The sequence below is a fragment of the Scleropages formosus genome, chromosome 14 (genome assembly GCF_900964775.1).
Source record: "Scleropages formosus chromosome 14, fSclFor1.1, whole genome shotgun sequence".
Lineage (NCBI taxonomy): Eukaryota > Metazoa > Chordata > Actinopteri > Osteoglossiformes > Osteoglossidae > Scleropages > Scleropages formosus.
In genome coordinates, this window is record NC_041819.1 from 14,110,228 (window position 1) to 14,127,412 (window position 17,185).

The 17,185-nt window shown below is 49.6% G+C and overlaps 1 protein-coding gene across 3 annotated transcripts; it reads left to right on the forward strand.

Moving 5' to 3' along the window:
- Positions 1-7,378: 7,378 nt before the first annotated feature.
- Positions 7,379-13,942, forward strand: prr7 (proline rich 7 (synaptic)). Of its 3 annotated transcripts, none has more exons than XM_029258099.1 (3): positions 7,379-7,447; positions 9,001-9,596; positions 13,087-13,942. In XM_029258099.1, exons 2-3 carry the CDS (start codon positions 9,305-9,307, stop codon positions 13,533-13,535), a joined length of 741 nt encoding a protein of 246 aa, XP_029113932.1. In that variant the 5' UTR covers positions 7,379-7,447; positions 9,001-9,304; the 3' UTR covers positions 13,536-13,942. The 3 variants fall into 3 exon arrangements, with proteins under 3 accessions (XP_029113932.1, XP_029113934.1, XP_029113933.1); XM_029258101.1 differs by lacking the exon at positions 7,379-7,447 and adding an exon at positions 7,744-7,764; XM_029258100.1 differs by lacking the exon at positions 7,379-7,447 and having other exon boundaries at positions 8,889-9,596.
- The last annotated feature ends 3,243 nt before the right edge of the window (positions 13,943-17,185 follow it).

The window sequence follows — 17,185 nt, forward strand, 5'->3', positions numbered from 1 at the left end:
CCCACTGCGCCACCGCACCCCCTTTGTATGATATGTGTCGGCTAATTCTTTGTTTTACCTGTAACTTGAGAAAGCCCTCTGGTTCTGTCTGGAGGATAGAGCACTGTGTAAAAATTAATTGTATTGTTTGAAGGGTGCTTATTCGGAAGAGGTATTTGAACCCAGGCCCTTCAAATACACACTGTCTGAAACCGCTTATCCTGAGCGGGGTCACGGCAAACTGAAGCCTAACCCAGCAACATAGGGCACAGGGCCGAGGGGGAAGGGGACACACCCAGGACGGGACGCCAGTCCATCGTAAGGCACCTCAAACAGGACTCGAACCCCAGACCCACCAGAGAGCAGGACCCAGCCAATCCTGCTGTGTCACCATTCCCCCCTGAATATTTTATTTTATTTTATTTTATTATATACAGTATGGGGTGTGGTGGTGCAGTGGGTTGGGCTGCAGTCCTGCTCTCCAGTGGGTCTGGGGTTCGAGTCATGCTTGGGGTGCCTTGCAGTGGACTGGTGTCCCGTCCTGGGTGTGTCCCCCTCCAGCCTTACACCCTGTGTTACTGGGTAGGCTCTGGTTCCCCACGACCCTGTTTGGGACAAGTGGTTCTGAAAATGTATGTATGTATATACAGTATATAGCAGCAGCAGAACTTGGTCACAACATAAAAGAAGAAAAGAAACAGCACGCAGAGAAAATGCAAATACATCCATAAATATAAAAAAAAACAAGGGCAAAAGACCGCAGTACTTCAGAGATATGAGGAGGTACCACTGTCCAAAAGGTCCTCCATCAGAAAAGGGGTCCTGAGATCATCTGAGTTATCATGTAGGTCAAATATTAATTTCTGCCAGTGGAAGAAAAGTCATCAGTTAGGTCATCCAGCAAGGCAGCAGCTCTAGTCACAACATGCGATGCCCCACTCCGATAGACACCACCGAACAAATAGGCCAGCAAAGTCACTCGTCTGTGTAGCCGGACAGTTTACAGACCTCCCGTGTTTCGAACCAACAACCTTTCTGGTTTCGGCACCGGTTCTTTGCCGTCTGTGGTCCGAGGTGTTGCCTGTCAGCCTTGACAGGCTGTGAACTGCTTTCAGTCCTCAGCAGCCTTTTGGTCAAGACCCACAGTGACCCCGTGCTTCCTGCCGCATCGCCGTCTTCTAGACCTGCTGTCCCAAGGCATCAGCACAGTGAGCTGTGTTTACTACAGGGAAATCGTGTGGTTTCACTGATTCATTTCATAACGCATCAGGGGGGCTCTATACTCTCTGATCTCTGTCATAAATGGCCCATTGCACAGTACTAACTGGGTTCTTGCGCTTCCCTTGTTTGTACTTTTAATGGCATTTGGGAATCACAGAGGGAGTGTGTTTGCTCAGAAGCCGTGACACAGCAGTGGCGTCACCGTGCCATGTTTCCGTCTCCTTTTCTCTGACCCCGCCGTCGATTCCGGCAACCCTCAGGCTGAACCTCGTGACCGTCTCAGTATCCTGCTGCATATCCCAGCATTCCTTAGAGGAGCCGTCAAACCCCGAGAGTGTCATGCAGGGGCTTTTCCCACCGACTCACATTCATCATATTCCGCTGACTCACAGATGACAGGCTCAAGGCCGCTGACTTTTCTGCGAGAAAGGAGGAAAGAACCTCTCGCACCCATGCTCGTGTAAGAACCACTACCTGCTCGTCCTGGGGCAACAAGCAGGTTCTCGGGCACCAGGCAGATGAATATTAGGAACCGACTCTGGACCTCTGCAAGTCAGCGAGTCTCTCAAATTCAGTGCACCTGCTTCTTCTTTTTTTTTAATGGAATTCTTAACTTATTAGCACGATTCGGTTGTCAGTTCAACTCTGGTGACAAGTGTGAATTACGGTTATTTTCACTTTTTGTAAGCTATGCTTCCAGTAATGTTTCTATCTTTTTTAATAATTATTGGCAACAGTAATTATAACCGGTTAGTTTATTGTTTTGATTATTTGTACTTTTACAACTCTCTGTGTGTGGGGTTATGTTCTTCCTGTGTTTGTGTGGGTTTCCTCCAGGCGCTCTGGTTTCCTCCCACAATCCAGAGACATGTATTTCAGGTGAACTAGTTACTCTAAATTGTCCTTGGTGTGTGTGTGTGTGTGTGTGTGTGTGTGTGTGTGTGTGTGCAGAACAGGTCACCTCTCTGAAGTGGGCAAATAGTTATTGAAAATGAATAAACTTCCTAAAAAAAAAAACATTAGGTAAGTGTAACTTAACTGTAATTATAAGCTGATAAAGAATGTATATTATCTATATCGTGAAGAAAGTGAAATCATGTGGCACATTAAGGTTGTGCACTCCAGTTGCTGTAGGTTGCCCCAACTGGTAAATGTTACTCGATTCAACCTTTAGATGTAAAAAGCAGCCTGAAAGGGGGCCTTCAGCAGCAGGAATGTTCACCACAGGTGCGGTACACAGCGTCCCGATATTCTTATAATTACTTTCGCTGCACGATGCGAGCGAGTCGAGTTTAACAAGGCGTCCGTCAGATTACGGCACAAGGTCGACGGCCGAGCTTATCTGATGGAGTAAGTCATTCAGGAATGTCACCGTATCTCTGTGCCGCGATGTTCTCAGTGCTCATCAGCAAGCACTCAGTGCTTTTACAGGGACTAAAACCCGCATTTTTCCACTGGTTCCAGCTTATTTGATGTCCTTTAAGTCTTCCTTACAGCTGAACCCTTGAAGGATCAGGATGTTCTTCCCGAGCTCCGCGAGAGAAGCTGGAGCCCGACTACAAAGCCGGCGTCCACCGGCAACACAGAGAGCGTTCTGTTCGGAAGGGAATCGAGGTCCTTCGGGTTGGAAGAAAGAGTAAAACTGTAGGAAGGGCCGACCAGAGTGCAAAAAATTCAAAGTAAGGCTTTCATACATCAGCACAGCACTTACACAGCATTATTTAAACTTTACATATAGAGCAAGGTAGGAGGAAATTTAAATCTGAATACATGAGTTTGTGTGTGTGTGTGTGTGTATATATATATATAAATATATACACAATATCTATATAGAGTATTTATATACTCACAAATTATATATATATTATTTGTGGGTAGTATATATATATATAAAACAGGTGATGTTTTTACATGCATATATACTTCATTTGTGAGTGTTATGTATACATATATTTTTTTAAATGTACATATTCATATACAGTATATATATGTATTATTTACATATTCAGGGCTTAGAAATTAATTTAAAAAAAAAAAAAATCACCTTCTTCCTGACAGCATTGAGAGTTTCTTAAAGCATTCAAGGTCAGGGTTTCTGTCCTCCTGAGAGGTACTGAAATGATCTTCAGCCAGAATTAGACGTGGTGCTCAAGAGTCAATCAATATTGTTATTGCATTGCTTAGCCAATATTTTCACCCAAATCAGCTCCTTGCTCTGTCCATTTATGCAGCTTGACATCTTACTCAAACTGAAGTGAAGTAATGTGAGCGACTACAGCAGGCTCTTCTTGGGATTTGAACCAGCAATTTAGAGGTTGCGAGTGAACATTTTTAACTGCATCACCTGCCATCCTACAGGACTGGCTGCCAACAGAGGCACAAAGAGTGTGACACTAATGGATCTTATGTAACGTTCAGTGAAATCCATAAACAAATAAGAAGACGAGTATCGAGTCCCGGTCTGTTTTTGGCAGCCACATCGCACCGCTGTGGGTCTGAACCCCTCGGGCCTCCGCTTTCCGCAGGAACCACCAAATCATTGAGCACGATGCGCACGATGTACGTTTGTGCAGCGCTGATTGCACGTTCTGCCCATAACAAAGCACAGTTATCAAAGTTTCCATTTTGGTGACTGGCTCATACATCTGCAGCGGGGCACTCTTCGCCACCTCGGTCTGCTCGCAAAGAAGAGCCCATATGGTACGAGTCCGGACGGCCATGCCTTCGCCGCCTATGAATTATTAATGTGTGCTGTTAAAGTAGGCAAATCACCAACTCTGCCAGCACAGAAATCTCAGCCAGACTAGCAACCCAGCAAAATGACCAAAGGGAGCCAGAATGTTGTTGGTGTAAAACCCCAAATGATCCCTGTATTTTGCCTTAATAGTTATGATAAAACTTGCTTACTTACTTATGCCTACTACCCCTCTTGGGGCATAGGCCGTCAACAAGGGCTCTCCAGGCATCTCTGTATGAGATGTCTTGAGTACTTGTTGGCGTTTCTGTAGCGGTGTGGGTTTTTTACGGGATGGGGTCGCTAACCCCATGCCCAACCCTCCTCCTTTATCCGGGCTTGGGACCGGCAGGGGACCCCGAAGGAATCCCTCGGCGGAGTTTTATGATAAAAGCTACTACATAAACCATACAAAACTGCAAGTGATTGTGGACTAAAATGTCCTCTAAGCAAAAGAAACTGATTCTAATCTTAATGGGCACAGTGATGCAGCAGTTAGAGATGATGCTTTACAGTTCCTGGGGTTAGGGTTTGAATCTGGCTCCATCTCTGTGGAGCTTGCGTGCTCTCCCCATTGTGCGTGTGCGTGAGATTGCCCTGCGATGGACCAACATCCCATTAAGTGTGTAACCTACCTCACACGCTATGCTTCCAGGAGAGGCTCCGGACCACTGCCACCCTGCACCAGACAAGCAGGTATTGATGACTGGTGAATACATTAACGAATAGCCCATAAAGCTGCTCCACAGAATTTCTGAGCAGCTGTCCTCCAATTTTTTGGTTTTCCTCTGTGAAACAGCTGCAGGCTCAGACACGTGTCACCGTCAGTACGAAACACGCAAGCGATGACCACAAGTTCATTTATAGCATTTATGTCACTGGTGCTTCTACAGGGGACATATAAGGAGTGTGGCTCCTGTCATAACAGTTGTCATGGCGATAACTCAGGTTCCTCTTTCCATATTGTCTCAAGCTCAGGGTTTTAGGCAAAGGGTGAAACCGAACCCTCAAAAACACAGAGCGTAAGACGGAGTCTGCAAAACAGTAAAGAGAGCAACCGTGTTTCACCGTGTTTCCCGAAGTTTACCACAGCTCCTCACATTCCTCTCGCTGACGGTGTAAAGAGGGACTTCCTGTACCAGCAGGATGGACACACAATGCTCGCAGCCCATCTGACAGCAATGTATGTGTGTGTATGTGTGAGAGAGAGCTTGTTCGTCACAGAAGTGCAGAAAGTGTACATCCGTGCTGGAAGGTGTAAAAACAGGGTACGGCATCCAGTGCACAGCTGCACTAAGTACGTAGAACAGATGCGTACTCATGGGTACATCAGCAGGGCGGTGCTCAGGGTGGGGGAGTGACCCAGCGCAGATGTCGGTCGAGACCCCCTCGGTGTGGCTGTGTGTGGTCGGCTGCTGTTTTTCTGACAAACAGCAGATAAAACACTGGGCTGGTTGGTGAGGAAGATGCCCCCCCCCCCTCCACATTGCACATCTTCTTCTCAACAGCCCACTAGGTGACGAGATCTCAGTCAGGTACCAGGGGTCTCGACTCCAGGAAAACCCATCTGAACTAGAAGCTCGGTGCCAGGTTCTCAGCACACCTGTGTCACCTTGCAGTTACACGGCTGGTCAGCAGACTTCTGACTGACGGCTTCTCAGGTTCTCACGTGCTTGAGCAGGAATGTGTTGGTGGATCATACCATGTACGGTTCTTGTCAGAACCGTGAGTCCATTTTCTCGAAGCTAGTCTTTTTTGTTGTTGAGGTTTGATGAGGAGATGAGGCTCCGTGTCTTCCCAGCTCTTCCGCAGCAATTCCCAAAGCTGTCGGACCACTTTCGCTCTTCTGTCCCATTCGCCCAAAACAGGTGGTGCCCAGGTGTACTCAAACTTTTGACTGCTACCGTAAGGATGGGCAGCAGGTGGCTCAACGGTGAGAGCTATTGCCGTTCACTCAAAGGACCCAAATTATTCATATGTAAACGTTCTGGAGTAGGCGTCAGGTAGACCTGGTTCCTCACAGCCTCTGAACTGTGAGTTTGGACGGAGTTCGAATCCAGATCAGTCTGTGTAGCATTTGCATGTACTCCTTATGCTTACATGGATTTCTTCCAGGTGCTCTGATGTCCTCCCACAGACCAAAGACATGTGTTACAGGTGAACGGGTGACTCTAAATTGGCCATAGTGTGTGTGTGTGTGTGTGTGTGTGTGTGTGTGTGTGTGTGTGTGTATGTGATTGCTCTGTGATGGAGTGACGTGCTGTCCAGGATGTCCCCCCCTCTCACCCTGTGCTTCTGGGATAGGCTCAGGACCATCATGACCCTGCACTGGACAAGCAGTTCTTGATAATGGATGAATGGGTGGTTGTGGAACGTGACGGTCAAAATAGGGTCTGAAATAGCACAGTGCGGAGAGGAACGGGGTTCAGGATACCCTGTTTCTAGGGAAAGTGAGCTCTTTGGCAGATGCCAGCCACACTCTCCCAGCAGCTGCTCCTCAAGCCATATGAGAGCGCTCTCACACGTCGTTAAAAGCCATGTGACCGTATGCGACACACAGTGCTGCCATTGTGCGGTCCTTCTGACAGGAGCGTCTTTTTCAGAACGTTGGTTATGAATCACACTCTGGACACAAGTGGCAAACAAGTGCCGTTTCACAGCGAACTCATAATGCGCGTTCTGTCCGAGGCCGGACGCGTCCACAATCGGGCGCGCTCACGGTGCGAGAGAAAGCCCCTCACGTGAAGTCATCAGACGCTCATTAACAATGCGCCGCTCTCATTCCTCTGTGACGCACGACCGGACACGGGCGCCTGTCCCTCGTAGCTACGCACAGCGGTTCGAGCCCTGCCGCCGCAGTCTGGAAGGATGTGTCCAGGGTGGGGTTCACGGACAGGTCTCCGCTGCTGTCCGCCCTCTGTTCGTCCACCGCCTCCGTCGCCTTCGGCAGACGTGCGCTCTTCTTTCATCGGCTCATTTGCATGTTACACTTCATTTGCGCATCATTTGCCATCTCATCCCCGGAAGGCTCCAGGTTCGAATCTCACATCCTGCAGAGTCCTTATTCGAGGTACTGAACTGATAGAGTACACATCTGCATAAAGGAGAGTAAAAGGTGACGTCCAAACGTTGTAAGTCTATTTGGAGAGAGGGGTAAATAAAGGTGAATGATAACTGCAGGCCCTGGTACTATGGTGCAATTTAATAATTTTTTAAAAAAAAAAAAAACGTTCACATTCCGCAAATATGTCCCATCCCGCGTGGACGTCGACCACATTCCCACCTGGTGCTTCGCGCGGTCACGCACCGGCCGCTCGGGTCCCGCACGCGCACACTTCACCCCCTTTTTTTGCATATGGTTAGAAAGACAAAAAAAAAAAAGCTGGGAGGAGCGACGCGTGCCTAAGGGCGCTTCTGGCGGAGCTCTCGCGCATCGCTCGAGCGCGCGACGACGCCACCAGCCGCACGTGACCGCCATGCCAACCCCGCAGAGGGAAGCGAAGGGGAGGAAAGGTAAGGAGACCTGATGATCGCGCGGCGTGACAGCGCGCCGTAGGCCCGTAGCGTAGGAAAAATACAACACCGGAGGCTTATGGGCAAATGTGTGAATCATCTCCTCGCGTGTGAAAGGCGCGCGGAGCCTTGGAGAAGCGCAGCGTCGCGCGAGCAGTCGGGACCGCGTCCGTGACTGAAACGTGCGCGCGGATGTGCAGGACTTCGTGTCCGGCTTGTCTTGCGGACACGGAGATGCGCGCGTGCAGGTGATCAGTGGTCGGCGCGGCACGAGGCGGACTGGAGGACGCGCGACTGCGGGAACGAGGGAGGAGGAGGTAAAGGCGGTGCGCGATGATGTGGGTGGGAATGTGGGTATAAGCGGGTAAAACGGCAACGGACCCCAGTCAATCGATAAATCGATGGATCGATCGATCCGTGAGGCGTGATGACAGACAGGCACACATCGCGCGTGCTCACACACGCGATCGTGTGTTGGGCATTTAATGTAAAGCGGAGCTCGCAGTGGAAGCCCGTGCGCAGCATCACAAAGCAGTGTGTTTCTACAGCTGCATGAAGGCTAATAATAAAGAGAATGACAGTACAGTTGTAATAATAACCTGTCGGTGCCTATTTTGGATGTTGCGGCGGATATGTAGCACATTACACTATGTATATATATATATATATATATATGTACGCCTGTGTGCGCGCGCTTGAGACAATGCAATATTATATAGGGAATCATGATTTCAGCAACATGTGATATGTGATGATGCTCCAATGTCCTCCTGCCCAGTGCGGGGGTGGGGGGGTGCACTGCCAGAATTACCCTGGGAAAAGGGTTTGCACACACAGGGCAGTAGGTGAGGGCGTGGGGGGGGTGGGGGGGGGTAAACCTCTGCACCCTCTGCACCCTCTGAAAGCTTACAGGTGTGGAGAAGTAAAGTTTGAAGTGCATGCGGTCATGGCCAGAAGAACTGAAGCGGATTAAGATATATTTTCACAGCGCGGACTGTGGAAGGGTTCACCCGTTGCCTCGCGCCAAAATCAGAGTATTTCCGAACGCTGCTATGAAGATGCGGACTCATATAAAACTCACGGCAGCAGGTGGCGCAGTGGTTAAGTTCACGTCCCGAGACGCTGAAGGTCGCTGGTCCGAGGCACAAGATGACACCCGCCGCCACCCGCGGCCCATTTGTGGGGAAATAGATCTTAACAGCTCCGGTGAAATATCCCGCTGCATAAATACATTATAATACGTTACATTATAATCACTGTTGGATGTGTACACATGATTAGAGTTTTCATCTGAGGCCTAATCAGTGTTCCAAGTCCTTAATGAAAAGCTGGATTTGAATATGGATCAATACGGAGCAGAAATGTTATTAGCGGAACGTGGACCGCGATGCACTTGAGAATTTCATTTTCCGTGGAGAAGATTTTTGACAGTCTTCGCGGAGCTCATCGTTAATCATAAGACGGACCGCGTTTTAATATTTCACGCTTTCGCGGCGATGTGTTTTACGGTGTAACCGGTTTCAGACTGATCTCTTCTCCTCTCTTTCACACAGAGCGGTGCAGACCTTAATGTGCGACGGCTGCACAAAGATGTGAGTGGCTGGGGTCTCGACTCACGCGGACAGACAGGTTTGACCACAGGAGTTTGGTGCCGGTTCATCGAGGGGCAGAGCGGGCGCGGGTCTCGCATGCGCTACGGGAACATTACCGTGGTGCGCTGAACGGGAGGAATGCGGCCGGCGGCGGCACTTTGCGCTCGAGGACCCGGGAGTCCGCAGTGAGGAGGGAAACCCGCGAGGGATCGGAACCCGGGAACCCCGGGGGCTGGAGCTCCCCCGTGCGGTCGGTCCCGCCAGCATGGTGATGTCGCAGGGCACCTACACGTTCCTGGCGTGCTTCGCCGGCTTCTGGCTCGTCTGGGCCCTCGTCGTCATGCTCTGCTGCCTGTGCAGCTTCGTGCAGCGGCGCCTCAAGCGGCGACGCGAGGAGCGGCTCCGGGAGCGATGTCTGCGTGCCCTCGAGATGGAGCCCCTGGGGTGTCTCCCCGGCGCCTCGTCTGAGCCGCCGCAGTTCTGCCCGCCGCAGGTGCTGCCCTCGCAGCTGCAGCCGCCGCCCGCCGCCATGACGGGCACCTGGTCCGCTCCGCCAGGTAGGGCTCCCGGGCGTCTCGGCCTTCCTCTCCGTTTCCCATCCCCCGCTCCGTTCCCCACGTGTCCCATCGACGCCCGCAGGCCGAGTCAGACTCGGGTTGCACAGGATCTTCCCGGTTGGTGGACGAAATTATTTTCTCGACCCCCAACCTCATTTGCATAGGGCAGATCTGCTATGTAATGCTGGGGCTACATCTACACCATATCCACGGTCCTGCTGTGCCACCCACTACTGCCCCCTGCGGGATGTAGCGCTCAGTAGCAGAAGGGTCAGGGCCTGTCGAACCCGGTGCCACAACGAAACCGCGTAGTTCATTCTGGCTGCTGGAACACGGTCGTCTGCTTGTTTGCTCCACGTAAAGGTCACGACTGACACGGGAGCACCATGTGCGTTATTAAGTATTAGAAATTATTAAGAATTTATGTGCTGCAAAAATTTAATCTATAATATGGGGATTTTTTTTTAATTTCCGTGGCTCCAGTTTGCGAGTTAAAGTGTGCTTCGGGAACCCCTCTTACTGTTATTAAAATTGTTTCCCCACATGTGTCACCATCACTTTTGATTCCAGCGGCTGCTTTTCGCAGATAGCAGAAGGGCAGATTCATTCCTCGAGTGCCCTTCTGTCGCTGCACGGCCCCTTTCAGACGAGAGCGATCGCGTAGGTAGCTGAAGACACTCTACCGGAGCCAAACCAGAAGGTTCATTCAGGACCTCCCGCGTTTGTGATAAATACCATACGGTGACCGGGATGAAGTTCTTTCAAACGCCTGTGAATTTTAGCTGCGATTTGGCCATATCTTCTCCATCCCTCTCTCAGGAATACTGAGCCTGATGTTGCACACGCAAGAGCGGAGATTCACAGCTCACATCTTCCCTTTGGGCCTGGGATTTACATTTATTCATTTAGCTGCCACTTTTCTCCAAAGCAACTTTCGAAATTATTTACCCGTTTATACAGGTGGGTATTTTACTGGAGCAATTTCAGGGTAAGTACCTCACTCAAGGTAAGGATCAAACCTGTCACCTTTGGATCTGAAGGCAGTAAGTCTCACCACTACACTGCGCTACAGTACCGGCTGTGAGGTCCATCTCCTACGTCCTGGGAGATGATTTAGCTGCCTCCACCTCTCTGATTCCAGGTGCACAGATGTCGGTCTCGTTGTGCTTGCAGTCATTCTTTTATGCGCCCACGTGGCGGCGATAAGGTCGGGTCTGGCCGGTCGACCCGCGGAAGCCTTCAACCTCGGCCGAGGGAGCGGCGCATTGTTTGGTCGCCTGGCAACCGGATCGTGGGGGAGAATCCCAGCACTTCCGCGGGAATGCGAGCCCACAGTAGGAGGACACCTCTCTGACGCATACGGAACAGGGGAGCGATGGGGAGGGTGTGGGTGGCGATGCTCAGAAGTCAAGTGACAGGCTTGATGTTAAGATACGATGGATTTATGAGTCAAGCCCATGGATGAGTTCGGATTCACGTCACGTACAGTCGCGTTTACACGCGTGCGTTTGGTGTACGTGAGCGCATCCATACGGCGCACTCTTCGCATTTACAGCGCGCTGCATGCGGGAGGCGGCGTTCGCGTGCCGCCTTTTTCCATGTATTTCAGCAGCATTCCTTCTTTGATTTAATGGCATCTTGTCCCTATGACATCCCGTACCCGCGTTCTGCTGGATGTCATCCATGTGCCCGCAGCTGTCGCCTTTCTGTCGGAGGTGCCCTTGAACGCGCCCCCCTCCCCCCCCGTGAAATCCTCTCCCTAGGGGATACCGCAGTGTCTCACATATTCTACCCACCCCACCCCCGACCGTGCTCTGTTCGTTAGACGGTACCTGTACTTTCCTAAGAATCACAGTCCTGGCCCCTCCCATCATCCCGCAAAGTTGCCCTCTAGGACACCGTAGGGGCCTGCCAGGCAGTATGGACCTACAGATTATTTTAGTCGCTTTTTTATTTTAGTCGCTATTTCTGTCATTATTTTAGTCGCTGTTTATTTTTGTCACTATTTCTGTCATTATTGTAATCAGTTTTATGTTGCTTGTGTCTTGTCGTAGTTTTAGTTGCCGTTTAATTTCTTTTTACCTATTTTTGTCACTGTTTTAGTCATTGATTTGGCTGTTATTGCGGTCATGTTAGGTATTTTTCTCACAGCTCCTGAGCCCCAGACCCAGCAGTCACTTTCCTATAAGGTCAGGCGGAGGGGAGATACACAAAGGACTGCGTCATGTGGCTTTGTGACACCATGCCATTTTGGGCAGTGCCACGATTGGAGCTGGAAAGCATGAGAGGTATTTTTAGGTGTGACACCGTGGGGCTTTTCACGGCAGATTGAGTTATCTGCGCTATTAATGTTTACAGTAATGGTCCCTTTGAGTCACACCATACTGTTTTTACAGTTATTTTCAATGTCCGGCTTCGGGCGAGAATGAGGTACCGAGTATTTGACGCTGGAGCCGTGAGATTGTGCGCACACGCACGCGCGCACACGCACTCACACACACACACACACACACACACACACACACACACACACTCTCTTTCTCGTTTCTGTCACTCTCCAAGGACCTTGTCGTGACTGTCATGCTTTCTCAGCACATAGTTTCCGCTGTCCACATACTCCACACACCACAGATGCATCCCTGGGTACAATGTTGTTTTCATTTAGAGTCAACTTTGAGTCAGCTTTGAGTCAACCCCATTGTATGCAGCAGATCATTACATCCCCATGTGCTGCAAAGCCTGGGGGGCTAGTAGTGAAATCACACTATAAAATATTGCCTTGCTTTTTGGAAAGTACAGAGTGCAGTTTAACTTTATAACATTTAGGAACTCCCTCTGTCCCTCAGCACTGCTGAATCCTTCCCAGAGTTCAAGGAAGGTCTCGAAAGCCATCTCTTTCAGTCCAGATTCCTTCCCAGTGTCCTGTACACCGATTAAATTTCTACCACACCAACTGCCACGATCATCTCTACGTTTCCTATGTGACTTTCATTTCTGCCGGCAGCCACCTGATTGACGTGTATCAGACAAGTGGTGGTATCGCACAGAAAAGGTTCACTTTGATTGCGGCGTGTCTGTGTCTGAAGTGCTTTGTCTGCTGTGAAATGCTCTTTTGTTTACTCTATGTTGTGCATCTGTTTAGAGGAAAATGTCTGCGAAATGAATGAATGCAAATGTGCAACGCTGAAGGCAAAAGACTTTGAATTATTTCAAAACAAAGCAAAAGGTTCGCTTGACCTTTAACGTCTCTTTGTTTTGGCCCGTTCTGCTTCATCTTGAGAAAGATCATGTTCGTACTTCTTTTCGGTGGTCTCATGGCACGCGGGGCAAAGGAACACCGCACGTTTCACTTCGCTCCTGTCGGTCTCACGGTTTTGCTGGTGAAAAGATCGATCGCGGACGAACCTTCCGTTAGCAGCTCGTCTCCTCATCGACGGAGACTGCAGGGGTTTCGCAGACGTCCTCGCTGACCCATCTGTCTCTCCTCCAGAGGCGGATGTTTTTGGGGAGCCCCCGTGCTACGAGGAGGCCGTTCAGATGGAGGACCTCCCGCCCTCCTACAGCGAGGTCTTAGCCGACACCAGGGGAGGGACCTACACCAAGCCCATGTCCAGCATATCCCGCAAGCCTCAGGACCCTGAAACGAGCAAGGCGGCGCCGGAGCCAGCCTTCCCCCAGCGTGGCTACTCCACCCTCATCCACCTCCCCGCGCACAGCCACGTGCACGCGCACGACCGCTGGGACCCCCTGGGCCGCCTGCTCTCCAGCATGGACCTCAACTGCAGCAACCTGGCACCAGACCCCCAGGCCTCTGCCTACACCACGTTGCCCCGGGGGAGGAGGACCAACATGGAGCTGGGGCTCGCTCGCCCCCGGCTGGACGACACGTGCACGCTGCCCACTGCCTTCCCTGTGTTTGGCCGCAGTACCGCGGTGTAGGCCGACCAACCGGGCGGAGCCGCCCCCTCCTTGAAGACCAGTGTCGGTGCTTCCTCCGAGTGATCTCCATCTGTTGGCTCGCTAGGAGGTGCTGTCCGGGGGCAGCACGTCGAGGGGGGACACGCACGAGAAGGCCACGGGCGGCCCACGGCATCCGGGTCGAGGGTTCCCTCGGTGCCGGCCGCAGCTCTCGTCCACTTCTCCGCTGCCCCGACACGGCGACAAGCAGCTGTTATGTCACGATCCTGTTGCCATGGCACCCGGAGCGCATTGTTGCAGTCTCCTGCTGCCTCCCACTCCCATGTGTGCTCGGTTCTTTTTTCTGACCTCGCAGATAAAACGCATAAAACACGACTGTGGAGTCCCACCTGGCAAAAAAGCGAAAATGAAGTGGAAGCACCCAATTATCCCCGATAGCAGTTACTCGGTGTTACTTGATGTCGTGGAAACGGTAGAGAATGGCGTTTCTGGACCGTTTCTGTTCCGTTTAGCTGAAGGTTGTTATTAGATGGATTAGGAGTTCACCTCCCCGTTGAGAGCTTTAGGAATTGCTTTTCTGCTCGTTCGGAGGACCGTTTCCTGCTCTCGAAGAGGATGCTGCCCAAGCTGCGGCTGGCAGTTTGACAGCGCTCTGCGCCGGGCTCCGCTGGGCCCGGACCGCACCCGAGCCGGTGCTCATTCACCGGCCCGATGTGGCTCACGCTCCGATGACCTCCCGCCTTGCGAACGGAACGGGTTCTTCGCGTTGTCCGGGTTTCAGCACGCTTGCGATTAAGGCGCCGATTACTTCGATAACAAGGGCCTGCCTCGGGGAGCACGAACGAGAAACGTCCTCATACCGTGGTACCGCGCTGCGCAGCACGGTCTGAGCCTGTGCCAGTAGTGTATAGTGGCAACGCAGCACAGCAACAGAGACTATTTCCTACCTTATTTAAGCCAACAGCAAAAAGGGGCCGTTGCTGTGAAATGAAATGTGAAATTTCAAGCATCTTTGCATGTTCTTATTTTTCCATAAGGAAATTTTGCAGATATTTTTTCTCTCGCTCTTTCAGTTGGTTTTTCCTTATATTAAAAATGAATTTTTTAGTTGACTGCATGGTGTGTAAATTATGAGTAAATGTGTTGTGCGATGATTCATTTTAAGAAAAAAAAACCTTTGTTCTGTTGGCGATGAAAGATTTTTTCTTTATTCCTATTTATCTTCTTTATGGCTGGAAGCTTTCATAGGGTCATGCTGAAATCCTTATGATACTAATGCAGTTTTTATAAAACACTGATGAAATGATTTATTATTCAAAGCCAGTCGTTGGATCAATACACATATTTTGTCCTTTAAAATGGTTTTATCCGCAATGGTGGAGCACATGTTTTTTACTTGTTCCCGTATCTGTTGACCAGATCAGCACGCGATCCTGATTTTTCACACATTCCCGGTGCTTTTGAGGACTGGGGCCTTAAACTGCTGAGAGATGCGACCGATCGCCCTGTACATCCACCCACTCTCTCGAGCCGTCTCTCGGTGGATTTCTTCGTGTTCTTCACTCTGATCGTCAAGGCTTCTTCTACGAGAGCCTTCCGTGCATCTAATGATCTTCGACGTAAGAATGAGCCAGTGCTTTGATGACCTGTGACGACCTGCTGCCGTAGAGGAAGCAGGGAGATGAACACCAAGTCCACCACGAGCACAATTCGCACTCTGCTCACCCTGACCTTTGAACTTCGGACCCTTATATTGAGCAGGACCGGTTTCCTTGAATGTGCAGAGGGAGCACTTTGGCCACGCGAATGGGCTGCATCAACCATATTTTTTCTGGGAGAAGATCTGCATGCGTCTCAAGGTTGTTCCTGCGCGGAAATTGGAAACGTGGCTCCGCTTGCAGAGCTGTGAGGGATGAAACCGGCAGAGTGTATTTAAAATAAGCATCACCTTGTTTATTTTTACATCTTCTTATATAAGAAGACTTGTCCTGCTGAGACTGGAGATTCATCGCCAGTGAATTTATTTTAGACAACATGTTCTACCCAGAATGGAATTTGAACACAAATTCTGTTCACAGAAATGTAACGCTGACATGGTAGAAGGTGCCAGAACTGAGCTTTAAGTATAATTTTGTACGTGTTTTCACTTTTTCTTTGTTTTTTTTATATTGCTCTCGTCTGTGGCTTTGCATGTTCAATTCAAATTTCCATTTGAAACTGAGAATGGGAATATTGTTTACCTTTTTTTATCGAAAGACAAAAACGTTTCCAAGATGGCTACAAGGACAACTTGTCTTTGTCTAGTGCATTTAAAATTGAAGGTGCTGCTGTATTTTTTTTTTTTACGAGTGATTCGCAACACTTTAAAGGCGGACAGCGGGGGAAAGGTTTATATAATTCAGAAAATTTTATTGATTTGCTTGTTCTGAGCTTTAATTCTAGACAATCGCTTTTGGCATGTTTTCTGTTTGTTATACAGTATGTAACTTATTTTTTTGAAAAGAATACATATATTTTTATAGATACTTGGCTTATTTTGTTGGAAGTTAAATAGCATACCCCCCCCCCCGGTTTCACATTGTTGGAGGCACTCGTTTAACGGCAGTAGACGGGGTGCTGTAAACCTCGCTCTCGGCCCATTCAGACGTTGCCAGGCAACGGAGTGACACCTCTCGGAGACTGCGCCCTTCAATGGGCACCGAATGCGGTCTGTTGAACACGGTCTTAGCATTGCAGTATGCTGAAAGAGCGACTGACAGACTTGACAGCCCCGAGCCACGTACGAGGAGACAACGTTCTCGTTCTCCACCCTTGCCATCAAATTGAGAACATTCCTCTTGTATCTGTATATAAGCCACAGAATGAGAACTTGCTTAAAAATTAGAAATGGACATAGTAGGGCAGTGTAACATTCCAGCCAAAACGGTGTAAAAAAAAAAAAAAAAAGAAAAAAAACTGTGTGTTGTCCTACATGGCTTCTACATTTTCAGTCACACATACTGTAAATTTAGGGCATGTTCTGCAAAGTGTGCTGTATGTGTGAATTTGGACCAATGTGGTACTTCAAGCCTCCTGTCTAGGCCTTAGTCACGAACACGGAGAAACAGCGACGGTTTCATAAATGTGTCCCGACGGAGCTTGTGTAAAGTAGTCCATACTTTGTGCCAACGTCTCTTTAATAAAAAATGTTATGTATAGAAGGAAAGCGGTGGTGCTGTGGTCTCTCTCAGCCAACACTTCACTGTTGCTCATAACCATCTCCAGGCCTGCTCATTTACACTTTCCTCATTACTGGTCTGTCCTTCAGGTAGCAAATCAGCTTTGCTTCCAAAATGACGATCAAGAAATACCCTTAGTGGTACAATTCTCAGGGGATGTCTATGTGAGAATGACCATGTGGTACAGCATGGGTTTCCTCCCACAGTCTAAAGACATGTGTTTCAGGTGAATTGCCCCTAGTGTGCGAGAGAGAGAGAGAGAGAGAGAGAGACAGACAACACAATTGCCCTCTGATGGACTTGCATCTCATCTAATGTGTAATATGTCTTACACACTGTCTTTCCAGGACAACGCCTGGATCACTGGGACCCTGCACTGGACTTGCAGTTATTGATAATAGATGGGTGGACATTATAAAGCAGCGTTTACATTATTTTTGGGAAATTTATTGT